Consider the following 24199-nt stretch of genomic DNA (forward strand, 5'->3'; position numbering starts at 1 on the left):
ACACGTTGTGGTCTATGTATTCACACATGTATTACGATTTCCGGATAACACAATTATAGCATGAACAATAGACAATTATCATGAACAAGGAAATATAATAATAACCATTTATTATTGCCTCTAGGGCATATTTCCAACAAGGGCTTCGTACTCGGCGACGTTGTTGGAGGCGGCGAAGTGGATCTGGAGCGCGTAGCGGAGCCGGTCGCCCTTCGGGGACGACAGTACAATGCCGACCCCCAAGCCGAGTCGCATCTTGGACCCGTCGAAGTGCATGCGCCAATGCGTCGAGTCGGGAGGCGGCGGCAAGTACTGGGTTTCAGTTCAGTCGACGAGGAAGTCGGCCAGGGCTTGAGACTTGATCGCGGTGTGGGGCTCGTAGAGGATGGTGTGGCCGGCTAGCTGGATCGCCCATTTGGCGACCAGGCCAGAGGCATCCCGGCACCCGATGATTTCTCCGATAGGCGCCGTGCTGACCACGGTGACGACGTGCTCTTGGAAATACTGCTTCAGCTTCTTGGCGGTGATGTACACGCCGTAACACATCTTCTGGTAGTGCGGGTAGTTCCGCTTGGAGATGGAGAGCACCTCGCTCAGGTAGTAGACTGGGCGCTGGACGGCTTGGATCTTGCCCTTCTCTGGTCGCTTGACCACCAGCACCGTGCTGACCGCCCGCGAGGTCGCGGCTATGTAGAGCAACAGCGGCTCCTTGTCGGTCGGCGCGGCCAGGACTGGCATGGTGGAGAGTATGCGCTTGAGGTCTTGGAAGGCCTCGTCTGCCTTGCCGTTCCATTCAACGGGCTCGTCTTCTTCATCAGCTGGTACAGGGGTAGCGCCCTCTCGCCCAGCCGGCTTAGAAACCGGCTGACCGAGGCCAAGCATCCGGTGAACTTCTGGACATCGCGCAGCCGAGCCGGCTTGCGCATGCGCTTGATGGCCTTGATCTTCTCCGAGTTCGTCTCAATGCCACGTTCTGAGACGAGGAAGCCGAGTAGCTTTCCGGCCGGGACGCCGAAGACGCATTTTTCCGGGTTAAGCTTGACCTTGTATTCGCAGAGGTTGGCGAAGGTTTCCTTCAAATCGTCGAGGAGCGTGAGGTGCTTCTTGGTCTTCACCACATTGTCGTCCACGTATACGTGGATATTGCGACCGAGTTGCGGTAGCAGGCATTTCTGCATGCAGCGCTGGAAGGTGGTGCCGGCGTTCTTCAAGCCGAACGTCATGGTGATGTAGCAATATGCCCCAAAGGGCGTGATGAAGGACGTCTTCAGGGTCTAGCTTGATCTGATGGTAGCCGGAGTAAGCGTCCAGGAAGGACAGGAGCTCACACCCGGCGGTCGAGTCGATGACTTGGTCGATCCGCGGGAGGGCGAACGGATCCTTGGGACAGGCCTTATTGAGGCTGGTGTAGTCGATGCACATGCGCCAGGTCTTGTTCTTCTTCAGGACGAGGACTGGGTTGGCCAGCCACTCGGGGTGAAACACTTCCATTATGAAGCTGGCCACCAAAAGCTTGGCGACCTCTTCACCAATGGTTCTTCTCTTCTCTTCGAAAAATCGTCGTAGGGGTTGATGGACAGGCTTGGCGTCCTTGCGGACGTGAAGTTTGTGCTCGGTGTACTTCCTCGGGATACCCGACATGTCCTTGGGGGTCCATGCGAAGATATCCCGATTCTCACGGAGGGAGTCGACGAGCTCGCCTTCCTATTTGCTGTCGAGGCGGGCGCCTACGACAACGTACTTGCTGCAGCTGGGGTCTTCTGGGTTGAGCTTCACTTTCTTGGTCTCCTTGGAGGGCTTGAAGGCGGCCTCGTCGGCCGAGTCCGGGGTCGGGATTGACGCGGTGGAGGCCTCGCCTGCCAGGGCGACGATCCGGTCGAGCTGGCGCCGCTCCTCGGCAATGACCAGCGACTCGGCCAACTTGGCGCCGTCTCGGGCGCACTCAAGGGACTTGCGGTAATCGCCGGCGACGGTGATGAGGCCCTTGGGACCCGGCATCTTCATCTTCAGGTACGCGTAGTGGGGAACCGCCATGAACTTGGCGAGCGCGGGCCGGCCCAGCAACGCGTGATACGCGCTGGACAGGTCCACCACCTCGAACCAGACCGGTTCGCGCCGGAAGTGGCCGCTGTCACCGAACAGGACATCTAGCCGGACCCGGCCAATGGGGGAGCAGGAGAGGCCGGGTACGATGCCGTGGAAGATCGTTCGGGTTGGCTCCAGGTCCTCGGCCTTGAGGCCGAGCTTGGTCATCGTGTTGCGGTAGAGGATGTTGATGTTGCTGCCGCCGTCGATGAGGACTCGGGAGAGCTTGCATGTGCGCCGTGCGACGATGGTGGGGTTGAGGACGAGGGCGTAACCACCCGGGTTGGCATGACTGCCGGGTGATCCTCCCGGGTCCAGGTGATCGGACGATCCGACCAATGCATGAACTCCGGTTTGGCCAGGACGACGGTGTTCACCTCCTGCCGAAGGAGGCGCTCGCTGCGCTTGTCGTCGCCGAGGCTGGTGAAAACGACGTAGGCCGCGCTCTGGTCTGGGTAGGCGTCGTCGCGCATCGCGCTGCCAGCTGGAGGCGGCGGTGGAGGCGGAGGCGGCTGTCCCGCACCTGGAGCCGGAGCCGGAGGAGGCGGGACGTCGCCCTCATGATGCGCTTGGTGATGGCGCACTGCCGAAGCATGTGTGTGGAGGGTCTTGCGCCGCTGTGGTGCTTGCAGGGGGCGTCGAGCATCTGCTTGAAGCTCATGGCGGGTTGCCATGCCGTCTTGTCGGTTTGCCGGCACTTCGCCGCCGGGTCCGCCGCGGGCTCGGTGGCCGCGACGAGCCGGTTGTGGTGACGTGGCGCCGGCTGGTCGGCCTTGCGCTTGTTGTTCTGGTGATGCTGCTGCCGGCTGCTTTCGCCGGCCGGCCTCGGAGGGGGAATCGGCTTCGCCTTGCAGGCTTCATCCAGCGCCACCTGGATCTTCATGGCGGAGTCGGCGTTGGCGTACTTGTCCGCCGTCACCATGAGCGCGGCCATGGTGGCCGGCTCGGAGCGTAAGAGCTTGTGCTTGAGAAGGGTGCCGTCTCGGCACCCGCTGACGAAGTACTGGATCGCCTGGACTTCATGGACGCCCTCGCAGCTGTTCCGGAGCTCGGTCCAGCGTGCGAGGTACTCGCGACCGGTCTCCGTAGGCCCTTGCACGCACATGGCGAGCTGGCTAGGGCGGCCGGGTCGCTTGTAGGTCCCCGTGAAGTTGCGGACGAAGGCTTCCTCGAAATCCACCCACGTGTTGATGTTGCCCATCGGCAGGCTATTCAACCGCGTGCGGGCCGACCCTTGGAGCATGATCGGTGCGTAGCGCACGGCGAGACGACGATTGGCACCGGTGATGCCAATGGCCGTGGTGTAGTCCGTGAGCCAGTCTTCTGGCTTCACCGTCCCGTTGTACTTGGGGGTGTCGTGGGGAGCATGAATCCTTTGGGGAAGGGCTCCTCCCGGATGCGCAGGCCGAAGCACGCTGGCCCGATTGCGCCGCTCTCCTCCACCTCCAGGGAGCAAGCGTGCTGATCGAGGCAGTGGCGAGCGTCGGTGTCGTCGATGGCGCGCGGGCAGAGTCGACTTCCGGCCAGGCCACGGGGGGCCGGATCGGTTGGAGCCGGACGCCGGCCATGCTGTCCGGGTCCGCGCTGGGTCTCCAGGACGGGCTCGTTGCCCAATACGCCAACGGCTGTAGTGGCCGGAACGCGCCGAGTCCGGGCTTGGCCGGAGCGCGCCTCGCCGGGTGGCGAGGAAGCGGTGTGCAGAAGTTCGCCGGGCCCGCCAAGGCGGGCGGAGCCGGATCCCGCCGGCTTGGCGAGCTAGTTGAGGCGGTCCTGCTCAGTGTTGGCGGTGTGGAGGAGTTCGCCCATCCGCTCGATGTACTCTTTCAGCTCCTCACCCGCGAGCTGGTCCAGGCCGACTGTGGCTGCCTGGGCCGCGCGCATGTTCTTCGCTAGGGTCTCGTAGACGGTTGGGACGGCGCCGAGGGCCCGGCCGATCGCTCCTCCCCGGGCACGCACATCGGCGACCCGGCTTGGCTCGGCCACGGCGGGCGTGAATCCGTAGGCGGCGTCGCGCTCCAGCTGAGCGGCGTCCAGGCAACGCTGAGTGGCGGCGAGCGTCTCAGATAGGTCCAGCATCTGATGGCGCCTTTCCTCGAGCTGGGTTCGGGCCTCAGCGACGTTGGTGGCGTCGACGTCGGTGCCGATGGGGATGCGGAGGCTCTGCATCGCGGCGCGCAACGAATCGGACGGCTCGATCCGATCTGCTGCGGCCCTGGCTTCGACAGCCTTGCTCGTCTTGCTCGACGAGGAGGAGGCGCCGTCGCCGGTGACGAAGACCTCCACATGGACGCCCGTTACCCCGGCGGAAACACCGCCATCGAGGGAGAGGGGAGAGTCGGAGTAGCTGAGCACCTCGCTGGGTACTCGTCGGCCGCGAACGCATCGGAGATGCGCAGCGTGGCGAAGGAGGCGACAAGCGCGCCGACGACGTCGTCCGCCAGAGTGACGGACTCATCGGCGTAGGAGAAGGGCCCCGTCCGAAGCATGCTCCCGGCCAGCTCCTCGAGCTGCCCCACGGTGGGCGCCAACTGTCGTGGTGGGCGCACGACAGATGCCAAGGGATGGCTAAAGAGAGGAGGAGGCTCGAGGGCGCTGGTGGGCTCCAGAGGCGAGGTTGGCATGAGCGGGCGCGGGACGCCGGACATACCCAGGTTCGGGGCTCTCCGGAGAGATAATACCCCTAGTCCTGCCGAGTGTAGTTGGATGATCGATAGTACAATGTTGCTCCTGGAGCTGTATGAAGGAGGAAGGAAGCTGGCCAAGGCTTGGGCTGCTCCTTCTCTCCGGTGTTGCTGTTTTTTTGTGGCTAGTCCTTCTGCTTCGCCCCCCGAATGATCGTGGGCTCCCGGGGGTTTTATAGTCCAACCCCTCGGGGATACAATGGTAATGTTATAAGTCGGTGGGTCCGTGTAGTCGGTGTCCTGGGCTGGGCCCCGCTGAGGGCTTGTGGTTCGCCGGGTTCCCCTAGGTGCGGGCCCCGCAAGCCTAGGGGGACTGTGCGCCGTCTTGTCGATCGTCAGGGCGTGGCCGAGTCGAGCCGCGTACAGTGCTCTCCGTCAGGTTGCCGCTTGCTGTCGTCAGCGGTGAGGGTGGGGGCACTGTTGCCACGCCGGCCCTGGTCATCGGGTAGGTTAGGGGCACTGTTGCCACGTTCCTGCTGACCAGAGGCATGGGCGGGGCACTGTTGCCTCGTTCATCGTTGATTGAAGTCTCGTCCCCGTCATACGGCCTGGATGGGACGGGAGTTGACCCGCGGCTGGATTGCGTAGCACGCCATGGGTGGCGCTGGCTCGGTGAGGAGGCTTTGGCCGTGCCGGGTTCGGCTGTCTTGCGCCAGTTGTTGGGGCCGAGTCGACGTGTCTTGCCGGTTCGGCTAGTCTGGCCGGCTTGGGGGGCTTGGCCGGGTCGAGCGACCCGGCCAAGCGCGCGCGCCGGTATTGAGGGGCGGTGCCAGCCCCGTCGTTTTTGAAGAGGATCTGCGTTCCGTTGCCTGCCTGGGGTCCATTCCCCCGACGGCCAGAATATGTTGACTGTTGGTGTCGGACATCCTGCAATGAGTTCAACTGATTAGATTTTCTAGTGTAACAGTAACCAAGAAAATATATCAATGTATTGAACTTCTTCGTTTAATGCTGTAGTAATACCATAATTACCTACCGCAACATAAAAAAATCATTAATCATAGCTCAAGCATTTTTAGTAGAAATACATATAAACTAACATTAATAGATTCCCATTCTCTATAAACACTTTGGAATTATTATTTTCATAACAACACAAACAACACAGGGAATTGAAAAGTATCATTTCGATGCATCCAAGAATCTAAAATTAGATAGCAAAAACATGCATGGATTGAACTCCTCCTCAAAAAATGTTTTAATTTCACATGCATCCCTTCAGGACACCTATTGTCAAGACTGTATAGGATATTTTAAGTAAATGGGAGATCTACCTCTTTTGCCTCAAACGAAGTGTCCAAATAAGTTCAAATGATGTCCAATTTCATATTTGACTCGCTGGCCCTGGTAAATGTGAAAATAAGACACGGTTAACAAAGATGGAAATGAACCGATTATGCACCATATATTGCACCAGCTGAAAAAAACTGAAAAAGACAATGCGTCATTAGGATGCTACAACAACGAAAACAATAATCCTAATAATGGAATAACAGCAAGAAAATGCTCGATAAGTAATAAGGAAAATAGAATATACCTCTCTCCCCACTAAGCTGCAAGTATGCTACCCCGTTGGTACTAAAGTTTCACTAGAATAACCTGTAAACCAATAGGAACAAAAAATCCATGTTGAATCACAGGAAGCATCAAAATAACATATTGGAGAAGAATGAACCGCTTATGTACCCAGACTGAACTCAGTGTGTTCATCCCTATTCTATGTAAAAGATTAGAAAAGTAAGCTATGACAATCTACTATACCTGGGGATGTGCAGCTCGCCCACCTCGTCGATGTCTCCTTTCCAGCATTTCACGCTCAGCCTGTTGAGCGCCGGTGAGGAAGAAGGGGCGGAGCACTGGCCGCCGCCTTCTGGTGGTGTCATGCGCTAGGAGTTAGAAACCCTAGTGCGACGCGCGTGCCGAGCACGATGTAGCCGGGGGCTCGGTGAAGGAGCAACGACCACCTACGCGAAGGATCCAACCGAGGCGGCGGCTGGGCAAGACCTTGTGGGACGGGGGAGAAGGATTGGGCACCGCATCATCTGCCCTCACCGCTTCCAGGTCGAGCCGGCGGCTTCTGGTATGCCTCCATCGCCGTCTCCGGACAGCGCCCAGGGGAGGGGGGGGGGTGGGGAGCTTGCAGCTGTCACTCTAGAGAGCGCTAGCCGGCGGCTCGAGATGAGGGGCGACGGGGACGGGGTGTGGAAGCCGAGGCACAAGGTCGCGTGGATGGGGAGGAGGAGAAGACGATGCTGGCAGCGGCGGCGACTCTCCTCACACGGGAACATAAATATGGAGGGGAGGAAGCCGATTGGGAGAAACCTAGGGCATTGGCGTTTTTATACAACCACACAAAATTCAAGTTTTGCCTTCCGCGGGTGGCCAAAATTTCGCGCGGTGGCATGATTTTTCCGCCGCATGTAGACAACACCGGGAGCACTTGCTTTTGCAGTCGCTGACAGGCGCGACCCACCACCTCCTGACCCCACCTTTCATAGACATAGAGGACGGCAGATCGGGGGAGAAAAATCACGCACTATTCATTGCTAGTCACATCAGTTCGATCCGACGGCCAGGATCATCTCACCTCAAGATCCGACGACCCAGATCATTTTGGGTAGCTAATCCGACGGCCGAAAATCCAATGCCCTGAGAAGGCTCCATCTTTGGCCAAGATGTAATAATGGGATTGTAGAATATAATAGTTCAACTTTTATTTAATTTCTGGAAGCTTTTATAAAAAAAGGCCATGGGATTGTAGAATATAATAGTTCAACTTTTATTTAGTTTCTGGAAGCTTTTATAAAAAAAGGCCACCTCCTGCAAAGATAGATAATACTCCCTCCGTTCCTAAATATAAGTCTTTTTAAAAATTCCACTATGAACTATATACAGAGAAAAATGAGTGAATCTACATTCTAAAATATCTCTATATACATCCGTATATAGTTTGTAATGGAATTTACTAAAAAGACTTAGATTTAGGAACGGAGGGAGTATTTCGTTAGAATTCATGAATCGTGATGAGCAGGGCCTCTAAGCATGGAGGCCCTGTGCGGTCAAATAGATGTTGTTGCTTTGACCGTGCTTGCTGCACGGTGAATCAGGCACCTGGTCACCACCTTTTATGCGACGCGATGTTCCCCTCGATTACCGGTGTGGTACTAATCGACCGGGCTGCCGTGGAGGAAAAACGCTAGCTGCCGTGCCGTGCCCTGGCGGGAGCATGCGTGCATGCCATGCACGCGGCCGCGCGTACCGATCGTGTCCAGCACGGCAGCCTAAAGTGCTTATCATAACCGGCCATGCCTGGGGGGTGTTGGCAGAGGACTGACGACGACGTAGGTCTTGGACTTGGAGCAACCGATCGGGCTGAAGGATGAAGCAAAGCATGGGCGCGCACACGCCGTAGCCCGTATGGCGTAGGTTAACAGACGCAGCGATATGGCGCCCTACTAGTCAGGTGGCTCCCCAGGTCCTCCAAAGGCCGCTCACGTGAGACACGGGCCCGGGAGAAGGCACACGACACGCGCGGCTCGGAACGGACGCCCTGCCGGCTGCGCCCGCGGCATATCCGCGGCGGCGGCGGCGGCGGCCGTGAACGTCGGTACGTGGCGCCGCTCGATGGCTTGACCTTGACGAGTGGACTGTTGCTCGGAGTGTCGCGCTCCGCGCCGCGCCGCCCGCGCGTGGGCACGGCGCGGCGGCCAGCGCTGCGGCGCGTGCGTACGCACTCGGGTACGGGTTTTTCAACAGAGGGACACGGGCGATGCGGATGGCCGCCCGGGAGCGGTTCCGGTGCGGCTGCCTGCCTGCGTCCCTTTCTGGCGCCGTGGTACACAAGGCAGGCACGTGACGCCACGCAGGGGCGGCCCGCCCCCACCCATTTTGACTTCCTGAGTTAACCAAATCCTGCATGCCTGCACGCAGAAAACAAGTCAGTATAGATACGCGCATCGGCATGATTTGATCTGGACAGGAGGATCCGAGTTCAGAGGTCGCACTTTCCGGAGAAAGCGCTCCTGCTCCATGTATTACTACTACAGGTTCCCATGCAGAGCAAGCATGTTCTGATTCTTCTCTTCTACAGTACCGTATAGTACTGTATGTCACAGTACGCTGATTGTATCCCTGCTCTTTCCCAACGCTTGTGAATCTCTTGTAGGAGAAGCTAGCGCGTCTTCTGCGGCCGTGCATATCTTTAAATTGTTGCTTCAATGTACAGGAACCACCAGGTCAGATGATCTTCTGACTCAAACACACCAAATGGTGTATCAACTAAAAACACATTTTTAGTTGAGGGAGGGCACAAAATCATTGTTAAAACTAAACACAGGATGGTCAAACGCCATGTGCATCATCCCCTATGCGTGCTAAAAGCAAGTTTTTAACTGCAAATCGTGCCGTCCCCTGTAATATTTTATCTACAAACAGCTGTAAACAGATAGATACACCCCTGCAGCAAGTGCAGGATAATATATTACGCAGTCTCCTCAGCATGTACTACTTGCAGAAGACTTTTCAAGACAAAACAAAATGCACCCATTTGCAAGCTAGAATGATACATCCGCAGTTTCATATTGTAGCCAGCTAATCAGTTACCAGCTCTCAATATGCTTGTTAGTTGCATCTTTAATTGCACACAAGATCTGCTTGACGCGAACAGAAACAGTGACATCGCCGATCGATCGACGTGGGAGACTACTCCAAAGTTCAAACCAGCCAAGAGATCCGATCACAATGGTATCAGCGATCCACAAGCTGGGGCTGTGGCTGGGCTGGTTCTCCATCTTAACTGGAACTAGAGGACACGATCGGCGGGATCTCAGCTCCATAAAACAAATCAAAACCACCCGCCACGTCCCCCGCCGCGCGGTCTATACGCGGCGTCACCTAGAGAAACGAGAGGCACACATTTAAGCGGAATCACGTGCATGATCTATCTATCTATAGATTAAGCTATCACTTGACTTCCGGAGTGCTTTGCTTCTCTTTTGTTTTGTTTTGTGCCTCCAACAAACACTGTCCATGAGTTTGCACAGCTTCTACATACATATATAGGAGCTAGCCAGCCATGAGCACTACGTTGTGTTTGTGTCGTGCCATCCATGCATGTGAGAGAGGGATAAACTAGCTAGCCAGGGCTGTAGAGGAGCATATGCTGGTTAGCCTGGGATAACCAGGAAGCATATATATACTCGATCATGGAGCTTGAAGGGTGTGTAGATTGGAGAGGGAATGCTGTGGATCCAAGGAAGCATGGAGGCATCAAGGCTACAATCTTCCTCTACGGTGAGCAGCTAACCATGCATATAGCTTGTTTCTGTCATACTTTTGCTGGGCGCGCATGCATGCATATGGTTCCGTGTGATGCACTTGGGGTTGTTTTTGAGAACTCTACTTGTCTTGGCTAATGTTCCATAAACTGCGCACCGCTTGAGATTCTGTGACACATGAATGTGTTATTTGCTACGTTGTCTCTCAGCCTCTGTTGTTTCTGTTCTTCGATATGCTTCTTGTTATACAACAATAATTGTATCAACACAACATGCTAAGGATCGACGATGCAACAATCTAAGGACCTAGGAAGAGGTGCTTGTTGCATTGGATGAAGATGACCCTTGCTGCATGCATGCCCAGTGATTTGGTCGCATTCTATCTTAACTGACATGCAAAGTGTAGGGATCGATAAGTACGTCTTTGGTGCGTCAACTGTTCACATACTAGTAAACTTTGTCCCTTTATATCTTGGTCCATCATCTCTCTAAACCGGGCAAACTTGATTCCTTAGCCGATCTGAAGCAGCACCCTTGCTTATATGGCTCCATGCTGGCATATATGAACTTGCCACATCATAGCATACGAACACACACCAAAGTAGAGGAGAAACATGGAGGAGGCATGGCTCCGTTGAGGGCGGGGCTAAGAGCTTGCTGGAGCTAGAAGTTTTATCTCATAGACTATTTTTGTGTGTGCATGAGTAGCAGTCAACTAAACTAGGGTGGCATGTACAATATATTACACGTGGCAGTCTATGACAGGGTCTCTTGTCGTCTCCCCCCGCAAAAAAGAGATCCCCTACCGCCTTAGCAAAAAGATACATTTTTTTCGGGAAAAGGCAAAAAAAAATGATGGAATATCAATCGAAATCTCAGTACATAGTTTATGACTTCCAAGCATTAAACAAGAAATAGGGGCGAGTAAGTTAAAGAGCAGCCAAATCCTCATTGATCATGCTAATCATGATAAATTTTGACAAACTCTCATGGTCAAGAATCAATGATCCTTTTCTCCTCTTCTTACACTTCTCTCGAGCAAGAAAAATAAAAACGTTGTCATGGGAAATATTGAAATACGATGAAAATACACCACATCTGACGAAAAATGTTGGTGAAGATCATCTGTGCAGCTGCAACATTTTGTACCTACCATGGATATAACAAGAAGTTTGACACTTCAAATTTTGACTCAATCTCCACCAAATGAACAATTTTACATGTACAATATATTACACCTGCCATTGTATGACAGCATGTCCCCACCCCCGGCGCATGAAAAAAAGATGATCTCTTACCAAAATGGAACATCAAACAAAATCTGAGGACATAGTTTATGATTTCCAACCATTAAACAAGAAATGGGGCAAGTTAAAGAAGCAGCCAAATCCTCGTTTGATCATGAGAAATTCTGATAAAATCTCATGGTCAAGAATCAATGGTCCTTTCCTCCTCTTCTTACACTTCTCTCAAGCAAGAAAATATATATAAATAAATAAAAAGACGGTGTCAGGGCAAATATTGAAATGCGATGAAATACACCGCATCTGACAAAATGTTGGTAAAGATCATCTGTGCGGCTGCAAGTACCATGGGCGTAACTAGACATTTGCCACTTCAAATTTTGACTCAATCTCCACCACATGAACAATTTCTAAGGTTCCACCTCTTGAGAGAGTATGTTTTTTCTTAACTAGAGTGACATGTACAAGATATTGCACTTGGAAGTCATGACAGGACCTCTTGTCATCGCCCCAGCAAAAGGATCTCCTATAGCCTCAGCAGAAAGATACATCTACCAAGATAAAATGTCGAACAAAATCTCAGGACATAGTTTATGACTTCCAAGCATTAAAAACGAAATGGGATGAGGAAGCTAAAGAACAAGCCAAATCCTCGTTGATCATGCATGGTCATGAGAAATTATGACAAAATCTCAGGACATAGTTTATGACTTCCAAGCATTAAAAACGATTTTTTTTTTAAGAAAAGGAGGAAGACCCCGGCCTCTGCATCTGGACGATGCATACAACCATTTTATTAATTATTAACACAAGACCTTACAAAGTCATACAACAGTAAGACTAAAACCACCGTCTAAGCAACATCTGTCGCTACTCCTATCCAGTTGATGAAGGGGCGCTGATAGTCTAGGCCTAATACCAAACAGACCTCGCAGCCAAACCTAACATCTAAGACCTGAGGTCCCAACTAGGACGCCTGCCGGGTATGGGCACCCACTAGTCTGGCGTGCTCCTCAACCAGGACGCCTGCCGAGTACGAGGCCGCCACAGCCACCTGCCACCAATCCATCTTTAGAGCTGTACTGCTGCATCTACCTTGCCCGGTCTAGCTGCCGCCGACGCCACCACTACGCCAGACAGGGTCGACCTCCTGCGCGTGTCCATCGCCACACATCTGACGCCAAGCCTCCACTGCTCCCATGCCGCCAAGAGCCGCCGCCATGAATATGTAGAAAGAAACACCGCTCCACCGAAGAAGCCATCCGCTGGTCCCTCGAGCCCGAGTGCATCTCCAAGAATGCCGCCCCCAAGGGGGTAACGACACATGAATGCCGCCGTCATCCGATCAACTGATCTAGGGTTTCCCTCGGAGGTATTGGGTGAGGTTGGGAGTTTTACCTCGATGATGCCTTCATGAAGGAAACAATGATAAAGGCATCGTCATCACCGGCTCCGGCCAACGACCGAAGACCAAGTTTTCACCCGGATCCGTCCCAAGAAATCCACCCGACAACCTGTGCACTGTCTTGACCGCCTTCAAAGCCCCAGATCTAGCCGCCTAGATCCGGCGACCAACCGCAACAGCAGTGCCACCGTAGGAGCCCTGGCGCACCGGCCACTGCCTGAATGCGCCACCACTGGAGCCTGGGAGGAGGGCTCCCACTCTACCTCGCCAAACCGCGAGAGCCGCCGAGATGGATCCCGCACACTCATCACCGTCTCTAATCGGAACCAATCCGTGGCAAAACCACGAGATCGCCGACGCAGATCCGCCTTGGATATGGACTGCACCACGCCATGCCGCCGTGGGAAGCCCGAGCTTCACCCGCCGCCACCTTCCAGGGCCGCCGCCCCGGGATCTAGCCGCCGCCGATAGGCCGAGCTGCCGGCCACCGCGACCAAAGCCGCCATGACCCCGCGAGCCCACCGAACGGCCGGCGCCACCAGATCTTCCTCGAAGCCTAGCAACTCCGCCGCCTCTGTCCAGCACCACGCCGCCACCTTGCGCCATCGCCCAAGACGAACAGCCGCACCGCCGCAACGCAAACCGGGGAAGGAAGCGCCCCGGCGCCATGGGTGACCCGCCTCACCTGATGGCGCGGGAGGGAAGAGGGCCTTCGCCGCCGCCATCAGCCGCCCGGGGCTTCGCCCGGCGACCTCCTCTAGCGGCGGTGGAGGGGAGGGGGAGGATGGACGCGCCCGGCAGCGGGAGCTAGGGTTTCCACCCGAGCCGCCCTAGCGGGAGGGCGACGCGGGGGCTACGTAAAGACAAAAAGGGATGGATGAATGCCTGGGTCAGCATTAAAAACGAATGGGATGAGGAAGCTAAAGAACCAGCCAAATCCTCGTTGATCATGCATGGTCATGAGAAATTCTGACAAAATCTCATGGTCAAGAATCAATGTTCGTTTTCTCTTCTTAGACTTCTCTCAAGTAAGAAAGAGGAAAATAGTTAAATAAACAAAAAGACGCTGTCATGGCTAATACTGAAATACGATGAAGATAAACCACATCTGACAAAATGTTGATAAAGATCATCTGTTCAGCTACAACATGTTGCACCTACCATGGATAAGTAGAAGTTTTACATTTCAAATTTTGACTCTACACCATATGAACAATTGTAAGATTCCACCTCCGAGAACCACCTCCCTTCGCTGATCATGCATCTACCAAGATAGAATATCAAACGAAATCTCAGGATATAGTTCATGACTTCCAAGCTTAAACAAGAAATGGGGCGAGGAAGTTGAAGAACCGGCCAAATCCTCGTTGATCATGCATGATTATGAGAAATTCTGACAAAATCTCATTGTCAAGAATCAATGCTCCTTTTCTCTTCTTCTTACACTTCTCTTAAGCAAGAAAAAGGAAAACAGATAAATAAATAAACGAAAAGATGTTGTCATGTCTCCTATCGCTGCAGCAAAAAGATATATCTGCCAAGATATATAGGATACCAAACAAAATCTCAGGACATAGTCTATGACTTCCAAGCATTAAACAAGAAATGTGGCGAGGAAGTTAAAGAACCAGCCAAATCCTCGTTGATGATGCATGATAATGAGAAATTCTGACAAAACCTCATGGTCAAGAATCAATGGTCCTTTTATTTATCTATTTTCCTTTTTCTGGCTTAAGAAGAGAAAAGGACCATTGATTTAATCAATGGTCCTTTTTCTCTTCTTATTACACTTCTCTCAAGGAAGAAAAAGGAAAATAGATAAATTAACAAAAAGACGTTGTCATGTAATACGATGAAAATACACCACATCTGGAAAATGCTGGTAAAGATCATCTGTAAAGCTGCAACATTTTGTACGTACCACGGATAAGTAGAAGAACAACCTCCCTTTGGTTGAAAGCGGCATGCTGCATGTGCAAAATAACTCTATACTGAATATCTGGAAGATCTGCCACAGCATGGTCAACCTCAGACGGTATTACCAGCAACTCAGTTTCGGGCAAAGCAAAGTTTGGGCTCAACTGAATTCAGACTAGTTGTGTTTGTTCAAGCATGATATATCTATTAATTGGGCATCTACAACTCAGCTTGGTAAAACTGAGTGAATCTCATTGGTCCACACAGATCTGTTTGTAGGAATCAAATGGCTTAGCCTAACCTGAAAAGTATGATTTGTTTCACTCTTGCTGATCCTAAAATAATATAGTTGCATGTATCTTGAACCAGAATTGAACAATCTGTCGGAGCTGAATTCTATGTTCATTTGCAGTTTTGGTCGTGCTGCGAAGTTGCCCCAACAGTGCAAACTTCAGCCTTGTAGCCTATTTCCACAGGATACTACATCTGGATATTGTGACCTCCTCAGCTGTGATCACCTATCTGGTCGGTGCAATATTCTTCTTTGCTGCCCTGATGAACTTTATCGCTGGCGCATATATCCAGCGAACCACTGCTATATTTGTATTCAGTCCCCTTGCAGTCCTGGTAATTCTCCTTGCCCATTAAACTCCCTGTAAGAGCAATGTCAATCAAGCCTAATAGTGAAGTAGCAAACTTTTAATGGCCTTCATTATCTTGGTACTATCAAGTAAACTGTGAAGCTTTATGTTTCCCTTTGGCTTCTTAAGTTTCTATTTCGGCTACCAGGTTGAAGTAGAGATGCTGTAGTGAAGCATATTATCTAGAATTTAGTTCCCTTCTTTTTTGTTACTGACGACTGCAGTTATTGTATAAGATAGGATATAATTTTAGTCTTCTATAAAGACAATAAACATAAGAGCATGAACCAAAGGGTTGATAGTATTTTGTTTCAGTAACTGACCAATTCAAGAGAGTGACCGCCCGTTGATTGAGCAATCTGCCAACAACTTAGACAATTTTGGCCATGTGTATCAGTGTATGATCATGCTCCCATATACTCCCTCCGTTCCATAATTCTTGTCAACGGGCGGTCATTGTATGGAACGGGGGGAGTACTTAACAGTAACTACTATCAGATCATTTAGGTATCTAATAATTGTGATTGTGGAAGTAGATGACAAATCCTGAATTCTAAATATTTTCTGTTCAACGACACAGGGCTATATGTTGCTAGCATTGCAGGCATACTTGCCTTCACTACATCCTCTGGATTGTGAGATAAACAAAGAACCAAACAACTGTGAGTCAGCTAAAGGTTGGAGCTTAACACTGCTCTACTTGAGCTTATTAATGTTTGCCATCGGAGAAGGCTGCATGCGCGCTTGCATACCATTGCTTGGTGGAGATCAGTTCAGCAATGATGATCCAAAAGAAACACATCTCAAGAGTACGTTCTTGAGCTGGATCAAGTTTGCAAACTCCGTTGGAGCACTCATGGGATTGGTATTCTTAGTCTGGATCGAGAACAATTTGGGCTGGGCCCTTGGCTTTATGATATCTGCACTTATTGTACTTGTAGGGCTGTTTGTGGCAGCCAGTGGACTGCCTTTCTATAGAACACAGAAGCCTAATGGAAGTCCTCTAAAGGGAATATTGCAGGTAAAACTTCATACAGAGCACAGTATGCATGCTAATTATGAAGGTTCCAGTACTCATTAGTCTCATGTCATCGTTCCTACATCCTACTCCAAGTGAACAACACAATTCTAGACTATCCGGTCCAAGTTTTACAGGGTAGAACAGAATTTTGCTTGATCCCAATGCACTGTATTAGTCATTCTTATAATCTTAATCCTGAAAGGTCACCATGTCCCATCCCTAACTAGCATATTAGTTACTCATCAAGCAATAAAGGAATCAACACGCTAATTTTGAAAAATTGAATGTGTCTCCTCCTGCATCTATCAAGTTAAAACAAGAAAAACTGAAGATGCAAATGGTTCTCAACATTCAAGTTATATTCTCCAGGTTCTTGTCACTTCATCAAAGAAGAGGCAGGTTGCTACCATAGATGTTATCGAGCTGCAGGAGATAGGAGCGGCGGATAGTGTTGATGGGGAAGGCAAATATGACAGCAAGAGCACTGGGTAAGTTCCTTAGTGGTCAATATTCCCAAACTCTTGCCTTCTGTTTAGCTAATTGTTAGTACATTTATATTTCTGAAAATAAGTAGAAGTGTTACAACCTAGGATGTCAACAATTTAAAGAGTAAAAGAAATGCCCGGACGTAGCAATATCGTGATATTAACTCAAGTACTCAACTATAATCCTTTTAGCATATTCTTAGAAAAATCTAGAATATATTTGATGGAGGTAACAATTCATTTTCATTCTGCAGCACCACTCGGGTCGAGGAGTTAACAAAGGCCATCACCCAAATGCTTCCAATCTTCATCAGCTGCTTGCTCATCTACCTGCCCTTCACGCTGCTAATGACACTAACGATACAAGTCGGCAGCACCATGGACAAAGGGATAGGCGCGATCCAGATACCTTCCGCCTCTCTCATTGCAATCCCAACAGCATTTCACATGCTTATGCAACCATGCTACAGGCAGATATTGACGCCACTGCTAAAAAGATTTACAGGCCACACACACGGAATCACCCCACTGCAGAGTATCGGTGCTGGCTCGGTGTGCGGGGTAGCAGCAGCATGCCTTGCGGCGTTAGTGGAAACAAGAAGGCTGACCGTCGCAGAACAGCATGGACTAACATCGACAGGAGCAGGCGTCCCGATGTCCGTGTTCTGGTTGGTGCTGCAATTCTTCCTGCTAAGCATCATGGATGCAGCATCCTTCAGTGGACTGATTGAGTTCATAAAGAGCGAGTCATCCCCAGAAATGAAGCTGGTAGCACCGGCGGCGCAATCCATCGTTGCTGGAATAGCAGCCTGGTTGGCATGTGCCTTCATACAGCTAGTGAACAATGCGTCACGGCACGGAGATGGCGGAAGAGGGTGGCTAGATGGAGCAGACTTCAACAGGACGCGCCTTGATCGTTTCTTCTTGTTGCTGGCAGCCTTGGAGCTGGTGGCACTCATCAACTATGCTTTCTGGGCGAGGAGATATGCCAAGACGCAACAGAGCAGTGGTACTGGATTAGTTGGTGATAGCTCTGAAAACTAAATAGCCAAGCATAGCGAGATACATAGGCAAATAGGTGATAGACCAAATATTTTTTGATGAATTGTTTTAGATAGTGTATCAATGCTATACAGACTGTAACTGAGAAGTACTATAATTGGACCGATCAATATTCAATAGTAGCTTGACAGCACCAGTGATCGATAAAATGTGTCATATAGATATGTTCCCTTTTAGGTGAAAATGGACAAAACTGGCCCTTGTCTGAAACTTCAACACAAAATGAACCAAATCTGAAAATGTTTCACAAAATGGCCCTTTTTTGCACGACGCCCCAAACTGGGCGCCATGCTAGAGAGCATGACGCCCCGGGCTAGGGGCCATGGTTGCGACATGTAGCATGACTCCCCGGGCTGGGCGCCATGCTGAGTCATATGTAAAAGGGCCACTTTGTGAAATATTTTCAGGCCATTTCGTGTTGAAGTTTGGAAAAAGGGCCAGTTTTGTCAAATTTCACCCCTTTTAGTGAAGAGAAAAAAGAAGTGTCACACAAAGTCATCAACAGATTCATTGCGAATCGTGGTAGATGGAGTAATTGGGTAAGAACCATCGTATCCATCTTCCCAAGTCGATAACCCTCGCAGTCTTCCAGCTGGAGGCCTCAGCGCCGCGGCACCCCCAAACTAACCACGAAACGCGGTGGCCGGAAAGTAAAAGTGATAAAGCAGTCCAGATGCGGATAAGGAAAACCTACCGCGGCGAGTCTCCGGCGAAGCGCGCGGGGACCAGAGGTGTTGGACAATGCGGGGACCGAAACGGCGAGGTGGACGGCCGGTGTGCGTGAGATGGTAGGGAGAGTTGGGGAGTGGAGGGGCTCGTTCGCTCGGCTCGGCTCGGCTCGGCGGTGGACGCCGGTGGCGAGAAGAAATGCAGGTGGGTAGTCCAGTGTACCTCGGCAGCTGGGATCAGCTTATCAGTCACACCGACGAGTGGGTCCCACCTGTCAGCATGCCCTTCTTGCTCCTCTTCCTCTCTCTCCTTTCTTGTTCGGCTCTTCCCCTCACCAATCAATCACAAGCCCCCAGCATCGTGGACACTGGCGCTGCAGTTTTCAGGGTTGGCAGAAGCTACGTCTGAGGTCCACGAGACAAGGAGTGCGGACGCGGACCGTGGAGGCGACGGCGGCGGCTGAGCTACGTCTGACTGAGGCACCGCCGCCGTTGGCTGCGGCAGGCGCGATGGAGGGACTCGGTGGATTTAATCCACTCAGAGCCAGCCTCTGGCCACCGGCGCCCGCCCGGCGGCCACTCGCCCTGCCTCCGAGGCTCCGTTATTCTTCCCATCCATCCCAGATTGAGGCGGAGATGCCGCTGAGAGAATTTTGCCCCAGGAGAATGCAGGAGGTAGTATCTTTACAGTTTATACGCTTTACTTCATGTAGCCCACATCGATTTGTCAAACTTGACATGCATTGCTTCATTGCTTGACAGATTCTTGCTGCGGTATGTACAACATGACCATGTGGATATGACTTTCTTCTTAGCTTTCAACTCTCAGATATGACTTTACTATTGTCGATATGTCGTTCTTTTTTTTCTTTTGTTGGGCTGTTCGTGTTTGGCTGTGTGCATCCTAACTATGCAGAGGCCGGGTGTTGCTCATCATGCTTTGTATCCGCTTGATGCTACATTTTGAGTTAATAAAAGCACCCTTTATCGGAAAAAGAAACTCTCGAATGTCACAAGCAAACACATTCTTGTAGTAGTCACGACATCAGCAGTACATCATAACCTCACAAGCTAGATGGATACTTGGATATGGATGAAAATGATGCAGGGATGATGAATATACCACAAAGGCTCCCCCCCCTTGCTTGTGTGCTGGAAAGAGATACGTTGTTGTCCGTTAGCGGCTTGGAGGAGGATTAACATACCTAACCAACAAGTGATGTTGATTGCAGTTCTTTGACTTCTCTACTCTGGTATGGCCAATGATGATATTTGAATTTAGACTTCATTTTCTTATTGGCTTAATGTGCCTTGCTTTCTGATTTCTAGTAAACCACTAAACATATTAATTACGTTAGCCCATGAATAACAACGAGTAGAAAATACTCACTCCGTTTGGAAGTGTACGGCGCAGTTTGACTGTCAAGTGAAAGCTCTGACCAGCAATCAGTACCGCAGTGTGAACACAAAGTTGATACCTTATGCCATACATTTACAAACATGGGGAGTATATTTTTTGTCTTGACTCAATGCATTGAGCACCGATTGATAATTTGTTGTTTTACTTTTGAATTTTTATATACATTGTTGTCAGGTCGCTTTCATACGCGAGCCTTCCAGTTCATAAGCTAAGGTGCACTACTCTAAAGGAAGTTAGCCTATCAAAGGACTTGTTCTCGAAACAATTAATGAATAAGGAGCCAACTTACAAAATGTTGCTATCAGGATGATGGCACACTGATATCAATATCTGCTAGTTGTTGATACTTATTGACTTCAATAGCCTCATTGTACATGGCACCTAATCTTTTATTTTTCTACTTCATCATTGCTCAATGTCTTTTGTAATGCCCAAATTTTTAGTTAGTAGGAATTATGAACAATGGGAGTCAAATTATTGTTGATAGTTTATAAAATGGAAGTCAAATTAGTGTTGATAGTTGGTAACAATGGAATTAAATATTTAAGAATGTTTGATTAATCCTGTTGATGCTGTCACTCCTTTGAATATGGATATCACCTGCTTATTTATACCCCTCTTATGGTCAGGGATGCTATGGGCAGGCAGAAAGGAAGTGATTAGGAGGAATAAGAAGCACCATGGCACTTGTAGGCTTCGTGGATTGGAGGGGAAATGCCATCAGGAAAGAGGTGCATGGTGGAGTCAGAGCAGCATGGTTCTTGTACGGTAATTTACTATACACCGAATCTAGTATGCAGACATTTATATATGTGTGGGCATACAATATCTCATTGTTTCTATTTTCAAGCTTCTGTTCTGAGTTCAAAACATTGAACTATTTTTTTGTAATCTCCCTTGCAGTTCTGACTGTGGTAACCAACGTGGTTATTATCCCAAACCTGCTGAATCTGGTTACTTATCTTCATGGAACAATGCATATGGGGGTCTCGGCCTCTGCAACTACAACCACTAATTTTTTTGGTGCCACATCCGGGTTTGCAATGATAGCAGCTTTCCTCTCCGACTCCTACATTACTCGCTTTAGAACTATGCTCCTCTTTGGTCCATTTATGTTTCTGGTAATATCCATCTTCCTCTGTTCAGTCATCTGCATGATTTCTGATTTTCCTTATGATCCAATTATTATTTTGTTACTTACATGTTCTCTTTCTTTTTGTAACAAGAATTGTGCCCATGATAGAGATTAGAGAGTGTTAATAATACCTGTTGGGCTTTATCAAATACTCCCTCCGTTCCTAAATATTTGTCTTTTTAGAGATTTTAAATGGACTACCACATACGGATGTATATAGACATATTTTAGAGTGTAGATTCACTCATTTTGCTCCGTATATAGTCACTTGTTGAAATCTCTAGAAAGACAAATATTTAGGAACGGAGGGAGTAGTTTTTAAACACAAGCAGCTATGTTAGCTAAAGAAGTGAAAATAAAATCCTACCACCTTACTACCCTTGGATTGGTCCTAAAAATGATTACAAAGTTGCTGCAAATTTATCATAATTTTGATATACTTTTATTGTAATTATCCTAATTGTGATGTGATCCCACAAACATGAGTAAACCTGTTATCTGCTTTGATGAAGACTTTTCAGAAGCTGAAATGTATGGACGTACAAAATTGGAAGGGGTGAGGTGAGAATGGACTGTAAATAACTAACTATATTACTAAAGCAGCGATGCTTCTCTAACATATGGAGAAAATACTAAAACCTAGAACTGCCTTATATAATAATAGAAAAAAATCAACCAACAGGAACTAGCACCTGTGGTGTTTATATTTAGAACAACCGTGAGGCACCGCTGGGAGACCAAGCCTCGAACATGGGTGGGCTGACCAAGCACACAAGCAGATAGTTAACTGGGTGATGCTCAGTTCTTGAGAGCTGCCTTATAACATAACATGCTTTAGTACAGCTCAATTCCTGACAAATAATACTTACTCTGGCATATCCTGGACCATTAGATCCACTTAATGTGAATATGACGATAGTTACGGATGCCTTTTGGTGTAAAAGGCTACTACGCCATCTTCATTGTTGTCCTATCCTATAAATCCTTACATTAACACCCTTCATGATCTTTACTTGTAAAAAAATATAATTATGCTGCAAAATATTTTTCTCAGCCTCTAAAATACCTTTATAAGGATGTCCACGAGTGAAATGTCACTGGCTGACAGCTGTTTTATGCACCTTCTATAGGAAATTATATATATAATGCTATTGTTTTATAATCAAACATGCATCTGTGCAGGGTTATGGATTGCTCGCACTGCAAGCCTACCTTCCTTCACTCCGTCCACCAGCTTGCAACATTGAAGCAGAGCTAAACAGCTGCGAAGTGGTCCATGGATGGAATGCTACCTTATTGTACACAGCCTTGTATATGACTGCATTTGGTGATGGTTTTATCCGTGTTTGCTTGCCATCCCTCGGAGCAGACCAATTTGACCATGAAGATCCCTCTGAGTCCCGCCAACAGTCCAGCTTCTTTAACTGGTATACCTTCGGAATCTCCTTTGGAGGTTTTGTAGGGCTTATTCTCATAGTGTGGCTCGAGAACTACAAAGGGTGGGATATCGGACTTGGGGTGTGTGCCATCCTAATTCTGCTAGGATTGCTCATAGTTGCTGCCGGTTTTCCCTTCTACCGCAACCAAGTACCACAAGGAAGTCCTCTAACTCGAATACTGCAGGTCGTGCTTCGTATTCCTGGCTTACAACATAATATGCCATCCCAATTCTCAGGAAATGTGTTAGAAACATTACTTAACTACAATTTTGCCTCTCCCAGGTTCTTGTGGTTGCATTTAGGAACAGGAAACTTGAACTTCCTGAAAAACTGGAGGAAGCGACGGAAAGCTGCACTGGGACAAGGGCATGTTCTGTTGATGCACTCGCTCCAACAAATAGTCTGAAGTAAGATTCAGTGAAATAATACCTTTTTCTGACTTTTGTATGTACTACTTATCAAGTTGGCATTGAGAGTAGTGTATGAGATTATAGACTGTTCATGCATCTTGGCAGATTCCTCGACAAAGCTTGCATCAACCGTGGCCAAAGTGGAGCCTGGTCAGTTAGCAGTCTGAGAAAGGTGGAGGAGACAAAAGTTATCCTCCATGTGCTTCCTCTCTTCGTCAGCTCCATGATCGGATATATATCGAACGTTATCCTCTTCACATTCACTGTGCAGCAAGGCACCATGACGAACACAAGGCTGGGCAAGATCCATGTTTCCCCCGCGACACTCTTTATCATCCCCATCATATTCCAGATGCTAATGCTTGCTGTCTATGACCAGTTCCTTGTGCCATTCTTGCGTAGACGCACAGGCTATGTCGGTGGTGTCACTCATTTGCAACGCATTGGTATTGGGTTTGTCACCATGCTACTTGCGTCAGTCATTGCAGCAATTGTTGAGAGGAAGAGAAAGGAAGCTGTGGTGCAGATGTCCCTCTTCTGGCTTGCACCTCAATTCTTTCTTCTTGGTGTGGCAGATGTGACATCATTCACCGGGCTCCTTGAGTTCTTCAACAGCGAGGCACCACGCGGCATGAAGTCTATTGCCACAGCGTTGTTCTGGTGTGCTCTGGGGCTCGCGTCCTTGCTGGCCACAACGCTGGTGGAAATTGTGAACAAGGCCACAAGGCATAGGCGCCAGGGAGGCTGGCTCGAGGGTACAAGCTTGAACAACAGCCGTCTTGACCTGTTCTACTGGGTTGTGGCTGTTGTCGGATTGCTTGGCTTCTGCAACTATCTGTACTGGGCCAAGAAGTATGTGTACCAGCACAATCCACACATCGTTGAGACATCGGTTGATCAGGATTCGCCTTGAAATATTGCATACCCGTTGTTTTTACTTGAGTACAAATGTAACATGTATGATTCACCATAACATGGATCAGTTAAGTTTGCAAAGCAATGTAGAAGCCTGTAACCGGTGTTCTGCTCTGATGTGCTGTGCTGATTGGTTGGGTTCATCCTTGATATACTCCATTTGTGAAATTGTCAAAAGAAATGGCTTTCTGCATAACACTACCTAACGTGGATTGTTCATGTCAAAATAATATCCAAGGGCAAATATCTTACTTCTCCTAACAGTGAGTTATGGTCTTTGGTTATATTTCAGCATTGGTTACTACGTACTCCTGTAGAAGGTGTGTATATCATTCACCTTCAGTATGTATTAGTTGTATACATTATACGGTAGCTTTGCTTTACTCCCATAAATT

The 24199-nt window shown here is 49.6% G+C and overlaps 2 protein-coding genes and 1 long non-coding RNA gene across 7 annotated transcripts; 2 read left to right on the plus strand and 1 right to left on the minus strand.

Moving 5' to 3' along the window:
• The first annotated feature begins 9843 nt into the window (after positions 1-9843).
• On the plus strand, positions 9844-17953 carry LOC123053750 (protein NRT1/ PTR FAMILY 4.6). Its single transcript, XM_044477295.1, has 5 exons — positions 9844-10058; positions 15021-15235; positions 15830-16270; positions 16640-16758; positions 17010-17953. The coding sequence occupies exons 1-5, from the start codon at positions 9971-9973 to the stop codon at positions 17797-17799; spliced, it is 1653 nt and encodes a 550-aa protein (XP_044333230.1). The 5' UTR covers positions 9844-9970; the 3' UTR covers positions 17800-17953.
• Positions 16802-18682, minus strand: LOC123053751 (uncharacterized). The gene is made up of 2 exons (XR_006425803.1): positions 18512-18682; positions 16802-17726 (listed from the first exon to the last, which is right to left on the minus strand). It is a non-coding gene; the product is annotated as an uncharacterized lncRNA (long non-coding RNA).
• On the plus strand, positions 18407-24060 carry LOC123053749 (protein NRT1/ PTR FAMILY 4.6). 5 transcript variants are annotated; one of them, XM_044477292.1, is made up of 8 exons: positions 18407-18690; positions 18866-19160; positions 19248-19738; positions 20535-20673; positions 20809-21026; positions 22223-22663; positions 22762-22886; positions 22995-23899. In XM_044477292.1, exons 4-8 carry the CDS (start codon positions 20586-20588, stop codon positions 23800-23802), a joined length of 1680 nt encoding a protein of 559 aa, XP_044333227.1. In that variant the 5' UTR covers positions 18407-18690; positions 18866-19160; positions 19248-19738; positions 20535-20585; the 3' UTR covers positions 23803-23899. The 5 variants fall into 5 exon arrangements, with proteins under 5 accessions (XP_044333227.1, XP_044333228.1, XP_044333229.1 ...); XM_044477293.1 differs by having other exon boundaries at positions 18527-18690; positions 18843-19160; XM_044477294.1 differs by having other exon boundaries at positions 18689-19160; positions 19248-19259; positions 19594-19738.
• Positions 24061-24199: the final 139 nt, after the last annotated feature.

The sequence above is a fragment of the Triticum aestivum genome, chromosome 2D, assembly GCF_018294505.1.
Source record: "Triticum aestivum cultivar Chinese Spring chromosome 2D, IWGSC CS RefSeq v2.1, whole genome shotgun sequence".
Classification (NCBI taxonomy): domain Eukaryota; kingdom Viridiplantae; phylum Streptophyta; class Magnoliopsida; order Poales; family Poaceae; genus Triticum; species Triticum aestivum.

Coding starts and splice junctions, on each gene's coding strand:
- LOC123053750 (XM_044477295.1), top strand. CDS start 9,971: ATGGAGCTTGAAGGGTGTGTAGATTGGAGAGGGAATGCTGTGGATCCA. Junction 15,236..15,829: donor TCAGTCCCCTTGCAGTCCTG/GTAATTCTCCTT, acceptor TCAACGACACAG/GGCTATATGTTGCTAGCATT. Junction 16,759..17,009: donor TATGACAGCAAGAGCACTGG/GTAAGTTCCTTA, acceptor TTCATTCTGCAG/CACCACTCGGGTCGAGGAGT.
- LOC123053749 (XM_044477292.1), top strand. CDS start 20,586: ATGGCACTTGTAGGCTTCGTGGATTGGAGGGGAAATGCCATCAGGAAA. Junction 21,027..22,222: donor TTGGTCCATTTATGTTTCTG/GTAATATCCATC, acceptor GCATCTGTGCAG/GGTTATGGATTGCTCGCACT. Junction 22,887..22,994: donor GCTCCAACAAATAGTCTGAA/GTAAGATTCAGT, acceptor GCATCTTGGCAG/ATTCCTCGACAAAGCTTGCA.